Here is a 13,119-nt window from a genome sequence, read left to right as displayed (position 1 = left end):
AACTGATATTAACGAAATCAACTACCACTACAAAGCACACATGTTTATGAAAAAAATGCTATTTTGAATAACTAAAACAGACAAAACTGAATGAACAGGAGGACCCAACGCATTGTAAAGTTCCAGTCAGAAGCCCCCAGAAGCTCTGGCAGGGATTTTGCTGGCTAGCTTTGCCCAATCTCCTCCTGCTTCCCCCCTTCAAGTTTTATTTTTTCTTTTTGTGTATTTCCTCAATCTTTCCTTAAGATATTATTAAGTTTGAAAATTAATATAATCCGTGACTTAATTTTCCTTTTTGGGACATGACCTTTGTTCCTTTCTGAGACAACTCATTTGGACAACTATTTTCTAGGAAATAGAAAGGCACAGAGAGCATTTCTTACAAAAACTAGGACAGAGATTTTGACTTGTCGAGAAAATGTGAGAAAATTTTACTGCAAATGAAAAAGAAACACACAGAAAGACATTAAGTTGAATTTCATTTTCACCCTTAAAGAATTTAAAAGAATATATTTTGGTTAGCAGACTACAATTCTAGGGAACAATTGCTATTTTGTGGGCGTACATTAATTGTTCAACACTGTACCAGAAATATCTTAAACCTGACAAGCCCCGATTAATTTGTGGTTAACTCTTTGTATGTGGACCTTGACAAAGCACTATATTCTATACCCCTGTATAAATTCATGCAACCAGGTAACAGATATTATCTTTTCAAGGACTTAATCAGATGCAACTGCTTGGATGTCACCCAAACAATTAAATTTCTCACTCTGCTATACACAGCTAGAGGGTTTTGTCATTTTGCCCACCTTGAGGGCTGACTCCCTCCCCCAGCCTAGGCAGGGGGGTTCACAAGCACCACTGCAGTCCCCCTGCAGCCATGCTCTGAGAGCAGCAGCCCTGCAGGCAGCTCCCTGCCTGCTCACCTGCAGTGCAGAGGATGCTCTCAAGGAAGAGACATGTCCCCCCCTTGGCCACTTTTCCAGGCAAGGATCACCCCTGCTGCCCAGAGAGCTGCTGGCACTGTCCTGAGAGGAGCTGCAGCCCGCCCTGAACTCAGCAGGGCTGGGAGCCCAGGCCCCAGCAGAGGGTGAATTTTTGCTGACTTTGTCCTTCCTATTCTGCTTCCTTCTCTCCCAGGTTTCACCTACTGACTTGGCATTGGGAAAACATTTTGAGTTAATAAGGAGCTCTTCAGAATGAGGAGTTAATCTTCCAGCACCTAGTTACAGCCAAAATAAACTCAAACTTCTGGGTCAGCTGCCTCAGCCGTTCCTTCCCTCTCTGCCATTGCTGCTCCCATTTCAACATCAAGGCTCTTTCTAATCCCTTCACTCCTTTTTTTCCCATCTTCCCTCAAACTGACTAGTTTTAAAAGTGCACCAGCCCTGTTGGCTCATTTGCATTTGGTAGTAAACAAGGAGAAAGGGGCAGCTTTGCTGCTGGGAACAAAGGGCTACAATTCTGAGCAGCTTCCCTGCGGATCTTGTTTGGTCACAGCGTCTCTTGGCTTTCCAACCCAAGGCAGATTGTGCATGTGGCCTTTCAAGCTGAATTTATTGCATATGTTCAGTGGTTCTGCTAATTGGACCTCTGACTTGACCACAATTCAGTGAGTTTAACTTCAAGGATAACAAGCACATAGGCCAACAAGAAGACACATACAACATTATAAAATACACTGTATTTGGCTGTTTTAGATTAAGCTCATGCACTTCTAAAACCAGGATTTGGATAACTTTGCTGTATATTGGGTGGGACACAGAAAAAATTCGAAAGAGCTTTGCAAAATTTTCGTAAACAATATGGGTTTCTATCTGCAACTTACCTAATATGATCAGTCCTTCTAAAACAGCCTTTAATCAAAGGCTTGGTATAATTAAAAACACTAAATTGGATATTTATACTGAATACCAGGAACCATAATTAGAACTGTTATCACGCATGCTTCCTCTCTCCACCACAAGCTTTTCAAAAAGCACACAATTCTTTAAAAAAATTTATTTCTCCTCCAGAATTATGCCAAGACACCAGCAAAAATGTTCCTGATAGCTGTGGACACAGCCAATAGGTCACACACCAGGACAGCACTCAGCAGCTCAAAGGTCATTAAAAAACTCTAAACCCTGCACAGGGTTTTGTATTTTGTAGCCATGAACCTTATGCAAGACATACAAAATACATTCTATATCGAGAACAGAAAAACAGCCAGTGCCTGACATTTGAAAAGAGATGCTTAAAATGCACAAGAGCAAAAACATGGAGATATTTTATGGACAAAACCCCCAGCAATTAAATAAACTGTTTAAGATGAAACTGGAAGAGTCAGTGGTGAACCCCCTACTCTTTGTTTGTTGCTTGGATGACTTGGAAGTTGGCATACTTTTCCTCTTTTATGTGGGCAGTGTGTGCTGAGTGTGCAAAACATTTATTAAGGCTTCTTTGGGCATAAACAGACAGTCTGATAGTACAAAAAAAAGGTAGAAAGATATCAGATAGGAACATCAAAAAAACATACACTTTCCCATAACTGTTAAAAAGCGTTGGCTGCTCCTCAGGCTGCCCTACTTAGAAACTTTGATTGTGCACCCACTGTCATGAGACATGTTTTCCTCTCAACATCTTTTTAATCTTTTCAGGCTGGTAGAAAAACAGCAGTCTTTAGTTATCAGAATTTTGATGTTTAACAGCTTCAAAGTGGTGGTGTTTTCATATTAAATCAAGTGGCAAGAAAAACTAGGACTGCAGGTATCCAGTGCCTTCACCAATTCTCCTTGAAGATGTTTTTTCTGCTTAGATGGTAAAAATGTAATAGAGGAAACCATTGCCACCCACATCTCAGCAATATTTCACTATGCAATGCTTTAACTTTTCAGAGTTTTGTTTTGTAGAAGCCACCCTCCAGAACATACTGTCTGCTCCTGCCTGGCCAAGAAAAAAGGCCTGTTTTGAGAGAGGCCTCCTCAGCCCTTCAGGAAAATGCTGCATTGACTCAGTCACAGATTGAGCCCCTTTTCTGACCTGCTGCAGCACGAGGAGCTTGGTGCACATCTCTCTTCCCTGGGGAGATCTATCCCCTTGGGCACAGCGAGCACCCAGCGTGGCGCATCCACCTGGGCTTCAGGGTCTAGCCAGCAGTCTGTCTGTGAAAAACATCTGCACTCATTCCTCCTACAGTCTGAGCATGACAACACTGGCCTCAGCACCTGGGGTGATTGCCAGATTCATACAAATCCAAAGGGAGCAGGAGAACAAGTCACTGAGAGCACTCTTTCCTCATGGGCCAATGGTACATTCAGCTGTTGGGATGGCTGCAAATGCTCACCACCCAGGCAGTGACTAATGAAAGGGAAATTATTGCCATTTCAGAGATACCCCAGTAGGGTCCAGAAAAAGTGGTAATGCAATTATGGGAGAAAGAAAAAAAAAAAAAAAAAAGCTGTGTGGGAGAAAATAAAATTATTCAACCTATGAAGGAATTTCATCTAAAGCTCTGAATGCCTGTATATATAAGACACTGATTCAACGCTGGAAAAGTGACTGTAGCTAACCACAGTCAGTGCCTCAGTTCCACCTCTGCCTTTTGTTAGTAAAATGCTCTATAAATTCATGCTGGGGAGCAGAAGGAACACCTATCCAATGGATATTGCACAGCTCTGCTTTTCTGCGAGTTCCCAGAGAAGGCTGGGGAGCACGTCCTCAAGTTCACCCATCTGGAGAGAAGACAGGGAAGGACAACAGCCCAGCTAACTGTGAAAGTCTTGTTTAACTAAAGGAAGTCAATGATGGAGTTATTCTGCAACCTGACATTTACAATTCACCAGAAAATGAACCAATGTGCTGAACACAAAGTGAGTTCCATAACTGTGTCTTCTAACAACAAGAAACAGGGCAGGTAAAAGTAGCATTTATTAGAGGATACATGCAGGATAGTGTCAGATGGTTTCTATTTATTATACAGCCTTTAAGGAAAGCTTTTTAGAATATGCAAACAAGGGTGCTCTAACTGAAAGGTTAGATATCAACAACCACACTGACTTGTGCATTGTTCTGAGCTTTGTGAACTAAGAATGTGATGCAGAAATCACTGCTGATACTTTAATTTGAAGAATTTTAAAGGAAAAGAGACAAGTTTAAAAAGACCATTAAACTTTTCGCTTTAACAACTTGTTCTTTTCAAATTGTCCATTCATTAAAAACAGGATTTATAATTCCTTTTGGAAACAATGACAGCAATGGAACAGAATCACTGTAAATTACAGAAATGAAGAAACAAAATATTCATACACTACCAGAGCACTTCTGAAAACACTGTTAACAACTTTGTGGGCAGCTTCTCCCTAAGGACCCAGCCTGGCCAGCAGCTCTGGCATTGGGTGAGCCAGGCTTTCCTGGAGCCACTGGAAAGGGAACACAATTCCTCTGGAATGAAACCCCTTGCAGCACCATGCCACCTCTGCCAGGGTAAGGGGTCCCTAACACAGAAGGAGGCTCCCTGTGGGAAGCAGGGACACTCTGGGGATGCCCAGCTCAGGATGCACTGCTGCAAAACACGCAGGTGGGGAGTCCCAGGCAAGGCCCTGACCCCAGCTCCCCCCAGCACACACACAGACCCATGCCATATGAGCATTAAAGGTGTTTTGCTGTGTGTAAATCCTGCACTTACAGAGGGCAGCAGGACTGAGGAGAGCACAAGGATGCCACACAAGCAGCTGTGTACCAGAGCACCATCCCAGCTCGACAGACCACATCATCATTAGTGCAGAGGGGTATTTGTGTTACACCCTGTGGCTTCTCCTCACCATTAGGGAACCCTGCAAGTCCTTGGATTTGTATCAGTTACTAGCTGCCCACAGTCCACCAGAGTTCAAGGATCTGCTTTGAGAACACAATAATGCAAGAACAGCCTCTACAGCAGCTCCAGGAAATCCTTTCCTGGCACTCACAACTCAACTACCTGTCTCCTCCTCTGACTCTCCTCTCTTCCTCCAGCAGAGCCTGGGTACTTAAGAGCAGCTTAGTTCAAGAGGCAGTAGCTGGAGGGTTAAGGACAGGCCCGTAGCTCAGAGCTGAGCTGACAGGATTTCACAGAAAAACCATATATACTTCACTGCTTTCAAAAATCAAACAACTGACATATTACACCTTTCTCTCATCTATGCATTTGCACTTACAGGGCAATTACAAATGAGTGTGGAATACATGAATGTAATCCATAGAATCATAGAATGGCTTGGGTTGGAAATATAATAAATATCACCCAGTGCTAACCTCCCTGACGTGGGCAGGGACACCTTCCACTAGACCAGGTGTCCCTTTCTTCACAAGGGAAGCAAGTGACCAGATCAAAGAGAGGTTTTTCTTTATCATTTAAATTATGAATTTAACAGGTGAAGCACCAGGCACAGCTGGGAGCCTGACAGGCTCCTGGTGGAGATGGAGTGCCCAAACACATCAGGCCTAATGGCACTGGTGGAGATGTTGTTGAGGCAGCTCCAGCAGGCTCTGTGAAATGTCACACAGCACCCATGAATTAAATGGAGACCCTGAGTCTGGGTACTTTGCCATGATGGGGCAGTGCATTCCTGTAAAGGTACAGACCTTCATTTCCTGCTGCCACTCACTAGCAGTCAGTGTGCCATCACAGGACATGGATACACCACTTGGACCAAGATGTAACTTCTTTCATAAAACCCCATTGATTTCAATTGGATAAATATGGACTACAGTATCAGAAATATAAGTGAACCCTTCTACCTTGTACTTTCTAATTCTGAATGATTTTTCAATGAAAAAATAAAAGATGCTGAAATGACTTCTCAAACTGAGATTTAAAAATTATAAATAAACTGTGATAGCATAGCATTTGGCTGCCCAATAAGGTGAAATCCAAAACTGTGAATATAACACTGCTGAATAAACAAAATCCTGGGTAAAACACATAATTCAGGTTTTTAAAACAAAATCATATGAAGTTGTCTAAAGTTTTCAGATGAAGGCAGCTATGAAATAGATCATGTCCTTTCTGCAACTAAAAAAGCAAAACAAAGTTTTAGTTCTGGTACACAATACAAAGGCAACTGCTTGTGTAAATCTCAGTGCAATAAATCCTATATGTGACAAACTCATATTACTAAATTGTCAGAGCTTTCAGCTTACTGGCAAAATTATGATTTATAAAAAAATATAATACATCCCAGAGTGAATTTTCTTTTCAATTAACAAGACAATCTCTTATTTCAATCTAGTTCTCCTTTCCACATTAGTCTTGAATAAATACTAAAGAAATACCATGCTGAATTTCCCTTCCAAGGTTACCACACAGTGATCTTTCCAAAAAATAAAAGGTGAAGCTGATCTCTTCTGTGGTGGTCAGTAATTATCCACCCTGTAGAGCACTAACCAAGCAGAACTCCACAAAAATACCACACCAGGCAACAGACACAAGACACAAGGAAATTTTTTTTTTAAGTGTTATATGAGCCCAAAAATCCACCAGAGATACCAGAGCCTGATATGCAGTATGGCCAAAGCTGAAGCTGCAAGGCTGGAGAATACTCAATACCTTGACAACAAGAGCATTCCTTTAACTTGCCCCCCACACACTGAATTATCCTCTGAAGGCACCTGGAGTTTTGGCTTTAAGGTACAGGGGTATAGCCTGGGTTAGGTAACTCGAGGAACAAGGTGGGGCAGCTGTGCCACCTCTGTTGAGCTCATCACCTGCAGTCCCCCCAGCACATCCCAGTCTAACAGGAAGGGATCAAGGGATCATTTTACAGAGTGCTGAAAGGCCTCCAGAGGTTTCCAGCTGGACAGGAGCACAGGAGCCCATCAAGGCCTGGAGGCCCCAGGCTCTGCCCTCACAAGGCAGCTCTGTGCCAATCCCACTCCTCAGCCACAAAATCCCTGATACGACTCTTAACAGTGGCCTGCACAAACTTCTGAACAGCAGCAAATCCAGCCTTTTATTGCCTGAACTTCAGGCCAATCTCAGGCTTTGTCTAAGTAATTTTTCTATTTAATACAATTTACAGCTCACGCTTTATTTTCTCTATTTGTCTCCTCTGTCCACGAATGCTCCATCACATCAGCCTAGTTCTCAACCCACCTCCTCCCCCCAGCTCCAGTCAAACTAGGTCTGCATGAGTCTAACACTCAATTTTAGCAGGTGCTCAGTCAGTTCCACTAGTTGACAAGTATTTTGGCTCACAGTAACAAATATTTAGTGAATGCCCAAAGGGAGTAGCATCAAAGTATGCAACATTTATCCTGAAGTCATCAATTCAGGCAAGTTACGAGCTTGAAATCAGCAGAGTTTTGACTTTTGGCACATGGTTGAATATTCATACACTCATAATCATATAAGAAGTTTTTTTCTTTTTAAATCATTGTTCACTAACCATCTTTGCACTTCCTTTTGCTTTCAAGAACATCCCATTTTCCCTTTCCCTCAACTCTCAATTAAAAAAAAAAAAAACAAAACACAAATCCCACCAAAAAACCAGCACAGCCTGGGTGGAAAAACCAGAAGGATAAAAGACTCTGTGTTAACACCAACCAGGCAGTAGCAGCAGTATTGATTCACACTGCCTGAGAGTCCAGCTGTAAATCCAGCTGTGGAGCCACCTCCCTGTAACAGTGAGGCTGCCCATGGCTGGTCCTCCCTGCTCTTGCCCATCCCCTCCCACCACAAGCTGGAAGCATTTGGCACAACACAGGTTTTAACCCAAACTGACACTTGCACAGTGACTAATGGCCATCCCTTGTGACAGCACAACCCTGAGGCACCAGGTAGGTGAAAAGGAAAAGGTAAATGTTCCAAACCCCACTAAATAAAAATGTAACAGCGCAAAATTTTTTCTGGGTTTATAAACAACAGAGTAACGCTGAGCAGTGCCCACTTCAAATGATGCTGTAGTGCTCCCCACACAATACAATGGAATAGCTTCATTCCTTTAGGGGTCATCTTCAAAGAGGGAATTGTTTCTCCAGCTGAATAGAAACACTCTTTCACCACCAAGCTCCATGCTGGTAAGAATTCAGCATTGTTGGTAGATATCCCATCCACCAGTGACCCTAATCATCTATCAGAAATACCTTTCTATTTCATTTGATTTGCCTCTGACAGAGCATCATGTCCAAAATCAAGGATATGACTGAAATTTTTCTCACACTTAGGAAAGATCACTGACTTATCAATTTTTCTTTCAGACCCTTAATGAACACAATCTTTTCCCTTACCAGAGGTCATGGTTCCCAGATGTTAAAACAACATCTGCCTGGTTTGTGCTTTAACACAAATGAGTAAAAGGACAATCACTTGTACTCAACATATCTAGATTCTACAACATTCAAGTCCAACTGTTCAGAAGCCACGAAACAGATCTCTAATTGAGATTTATTTAAAAATAATGAAATTACTTGAAAGAAAAAAGAATGGGGATTTTAACTTATTATCTGAGTTTAAAGCTTTACCTGGTAACTGGTCGACTTGTTTGCGTATGAAAATTGCCATTTGCACTAAAACCTTCACATGGCTGAGATCTGTTAAACACTTGACAGCCCCAGGAGTGCTGAGGGGAAAGGAAAAAGTGGGAATCCCCCAGTGGGATATGATGATGCCCTCCTGGGGTCCTGGTGTCCCTGGGAGGTGTTCCCAGCTCGGCAAGGCTGGGCAGCCCAAGACATCCCTCACAGGCCCTTGGAGCTGGCAGCAGAGCCCAGCCCAGAAGATGCACAAGCCCCTCAAAGCAGCTGCAACACCTACAGGCTGATCATTCCTGACACAGCATTTCCACTTATTTCCATTAGGAAACAGCAAGGCAATTTTTGCAGCATATCTGAGAGTTTAATAAAACCTTCAAACACCGTGAGCCTTATGATGAAATTAGCAGGATTTGTGAGATTCACATGGATTACTTTCCCTGCTGCCCACAAGTTTGCAGCAGCAGAGGCTGTGACAGCAACAGCCTTTAACATCTCAGGGACAGCAGCAGCCAGGCTTTGCATTATGATCAAATTATTCTGTGCTCCCAAAGAACACAAGAGCTCCTGAGCACTACACGTAAATGGAAATCACTTCAGTCCTACTAAATATTGTATAAAACATAAATCATTGACTGTGTGCCAAGACCCGTCCTTCTCTTCTGATATGTACCCAAGAGAGAACACAAAAAACCCTTCAGAGGTTTCACCTTTATTTTAGGAAAGGCACTGACTAAGCAACCAATTTCTGTCCAGACAGTATTATAGGATAAACATTTTCTAGTTTTTACAAACAAAACTACACATGACAGAGCTGCACTGGCAAGTATCAAGCAAGCTATCCTATCAATCACTTCTTTTTAAGAGTGGTTTGGCTTGTTCTGTGATAACCATTAAATGCTCAGGTCTGCCCTTGGATGTACTCAAACTATTTTCAGTGTAGGACACTGCACAACCATCCAGAGGCAGAGCTGTATGAAGCTGTAATATGAACTTGAACAGAATAAATGGGAAACCTGTACAATGCAGATCCTTCACTTGCTGGCCCTATCCCTTTCTCTTGCCTGAGTTAAGCCCGGTAAGCTCTGAACCTTTCAGAACCTTCAGCAAAGGCCTGGAATGTCCTGAATGCAAGCAAACAGAAGGAGTGTAGTGGGGCCATAGGGCACAGAATCACAGCCTCTCCACAGAGCTAAGAGGGGCAATTTGAAAATATCTCACCTTGAAATTAAATGGGATGGGACAAAACACAGGTTGTTGTTCTGTGTGTGTTTTAAAAAGGTCATTTCTCTCATCCAAGTCTCGAAGCAAGCCTTCACAGGAATGTTACTGCACTGTAAATTGCTTAACCAGTCAAAAGCAGTGAAATATTCCCCTCAGACTGCCATCCTCCAACTAAACAGGAACATAAATCAGCATGACTGTTGCTAGTATCACACAGGACTAAGACACTGGCTGATCCCACCAGCCTTACTTTCTAACCATTGGTTGCCTTGGGCTCTTCACTGTATAAATTATCCAGAAACATTAGCATTCTTTGTTGTTCCAAAGTGATTGGAAGACTCTAAAGGATATTTCTGCATGCTGCTTAAGCAAAGGGTAAGCTTTGTGCAGTATCATGTGATCAACAAAAAAATCCCCGAGTACTGCCTGCTTGTGGGTGGTGCAGAGGAACAAGAAGTGACTCACTACTCATAGTGGAAAATTTGGGGGGAAAATGTTTTAAATAGCCAGGAAAGCACAAAATGGCAAACCAAATTATTGGACTTCCTACGCCCTATGTACTGGGTAGCAAAACCACGTCTTTGACATGACAATGATGCCCCAATGTATGAGAGTAAAGTGAAGCAATTGCTGGGTTTTGTTCCATTCTCCTACTAGAGAGGGCCTTTACCTGTCCTGAATCTGCAGAGTCCTAAGGAAACTCAGAAAGAAACTGGAATAAGCTACCAAATTCCAAAGTGGGGGGGGGGGAGAACCAAAAAAAAGCATTTGGGGGAGCAAAAGCTCTCTATTTTCTCTTATTCTTAAGATGCAGAAATAAAACACTGAGAGAAACCCATATATTTGAGATTAATAGGCAGATATTTATCCATGTGCCACTCTGGCTGCTGAGAGATTTCCTTTCTACAGCAGTGTTGTATAAACAATAAAGCATTTTTGTCCACAAAGCAATTGTCTCACCTCACTGAATAAAGAGCCTCTCACTGCCATATCCCTTCTATATTGTTCTAATTCTGAGCTCTGAGGAAGCTCCCTTACACAAAGACAGTGCATGGATCTGGTTGGGCACGCTATTGTTAAACTTGAGCACATCAAGAACAACGTGGGCTCCCTGCAGCATGAGTAAATTCAGCTGAGAGACTATTCATCTTAGCTCACAAGCCATAGGTAAATATGGGCTATGGGGACAGCTCCTACAATTAATTCCTTACTGCTGTGATCGTTTTCAGCTGGGGGGACACCCACCCTGACAGCAACACTACAAACCCGCACATAACCTAAACAGCAGCCAAGAAAAATATCACTATTTCAGGCTGCTTTCAAACAGCAGCACCTCAAAATTCACCTCAAAGACAGAAACTTATCTTCATACTGCCCTTTATCCTGGAAGATGATTCAGAAGAACCTATACATTGACACAGAAAAAATGCCTCCAGTGTAGCTGGCTGCAGCAAATGTACTGCAGCATGTTAAGAGTCTCCTAACGTGCTGCCTAGAACAGAAGGCAGTGGGTTTCTCAGTGCTTTTCATTAGGTGTAGGACTGCCACAGCAGAGGGAAAAGAGAAAAGGGCAGGGAAATGCTGACTCTCGCCCAAGCAAAAGATGCACATATGTTAGAGGAAATCTATATGTCATTTAGGAAGCACATGCACTGCTTCTCTGAGCACATGAAGATTACCCAATCCCCCCCTCAGGGGGATTTCACAAAAGCGCACAGAAATACTACATGCCCAGGTTTCTCTAAAGGCAGCTGGCTCCTTGATATGTTCTTGAAAAAATTATCATGAAATGCAGCCACAGACAAGAAATTGTGGCAGGGCCTTATTTCTATGGAGCAGAGTACAAGGTGTCATTTATAAGGACACAGCCTCAGAGCTGCCAAAGTAGCTGGCCTCTTTATCTGTCATTATGCCACAAACCATAACTATTTTGCTTTATACCTTAGAGAGAAACAGTAAGCCTGGAATCACACAGAGGCTCCTGACCTGAACAATGAGCAATGCAGTGCCTACTGAATTTTTCAGATCCTAGTTTGCTGAAGGGTTTTCTGCAGCTAAGACAAATCTACAGCAGTGAAAAACCAGGCTCTGTAATCTCAGCCACGTATTTTCCTAACAAAAGAAAGTTGCTAGTAACAGACTGTTATAGCTCAATTCTATTTAACAGCTCACTGTTAAGAAAAAAACAGAAACACTGAAACACCTTATTTCTGTAACATTATCCCAAAAATGGATGTTTCAGAAGCCAAACATGTGACACAGTCCCAACACAAAGAAAAAAAAATCTGCCTCTACACACATCCCTTTTAAGTAACCTGCATGTAAGACTAAACTATTATGCTATGCTTTGCTATTAAACCTACAAGAGAGCTCAGCATTAAACCCCACATGATGGTTACAAACTATTTTCAACTCACAGACAGTTTGCATATCACAGTAACATAAGTGGGAAACGAATGCACACCTTCTGCATCATCACTGCAATCAACTAATATCCAATTAAACATTCAATTGCTTTGCAAACCCCACAGCCGTGGTTACAAATGCTATTTTACAATGTTAACAAATTACTCCCACAGCTACCAAGTTACAGGCAAGAACAAGCTTTTAATACTTCAATTGCAAGGTAAGAAAATTAAAACAAAAGAACCCCTGTTCAGAATTTGGCACAGATCTAGATACCTTTTTCTTCCGATCCCGGGATCTTTTCCTGTGTTTTCTTTTTTTCTCAGTTTCTTCCTCAGCATTTATTTCTAAATCCCTGTTTTTCTTTAACTGTGATGCTGCGTGAGCCATAATGCATTAAAAATCCTTTACAACAATGCTCCCTTGTAAAAGGTGATTTCCTCGGGCACCTTTAGCCAGCCCTTACAGCAAATGTTCCAGTGATTGGAAGGAGATCTGTGACCAGAGCCAGGAACACATTCAGGATTCAGAGATCTCGCAGGAGCTTGCAGTCACTACAAAAACACATAGTTGCAGATTTCTTCCTATACCTTCCTGCACCTGAGCCTTTGTAAAGCAGTGCAGCCATCGTAATGCATTTAACGTAATGAAAAAGACAGCTGGGACAGAGAAAGCTGTATTATGGCTGTATCCCCTGCCACCAGCTGGAAGTGTCTAAGTGACTCCACTGAAGGGGGAATGCTGAAAAGGAGCGCTTTCTATTAAAAAAAATTCCAGAACAATAACATATGCTGCACTGTTTTTTCTTCACTGATCTTCAAGCACGTTTTTAAAACCTACTAGAAAAATGCAGTGTTAGCACTGTACGTCTCTCAGCTAGTTTTGTATAGTAAGCCATTTAACCTATAATGAAATGGAGCAGCTCCTACTTTAGGTTAACTGCTGATGGTGACAAAAAAAATAAAATAAAAATTTCTTTTTACCACGGAGACTCTGACT

At 42.2% G+C, this 13,119-nt stretch overlaps 1 protein-coding gene across 1 annotated transcript in view; it reads right to left on the bottom strand.

The window, feature by feature from the left end:
* Positions 1–12,668, bottom strand: part of ANK3 (ankyrin 3) — a 192,890-nt gene extending 180,222 nt beyond the window's left edge. Inside the window, exon 1 of the mRNA XM_066555067.1 lies at positions 12,397–12,668. Coding sequence (XP_066411164.1) covers positions 12,397–12,510 — 114 coding nt within the window. The 5' untranslated portion in view covers positions 12,511–12,668. The remainder of the gene's footprint in view (positions 1–12,396) is intronic.
* Between the last annotated feature and the right edge of the window lie 451 nt (positions 12,669–13,119).

The sequence above is a fragment of the Molothrus aeneus genome, chromosome 8, assembly GCF_037042795.1.
Source record: "Molothrus aeneus isolate 106 chromosome 8, BPBGC_Maene_1.0, whole genome shotgun sequence".
NCBI classification, from domain to species: domain Eukaryota; kingdom Metazoa; phylum Chordata; class Aves; order Passeriformes; family Icteridae; genus Molothrus; species Molothrus aeneus.
Note: the sequence above shows the minus strand (reverse complement) of the source record. Positions and strands in the feature narration are given on the sequence as shown.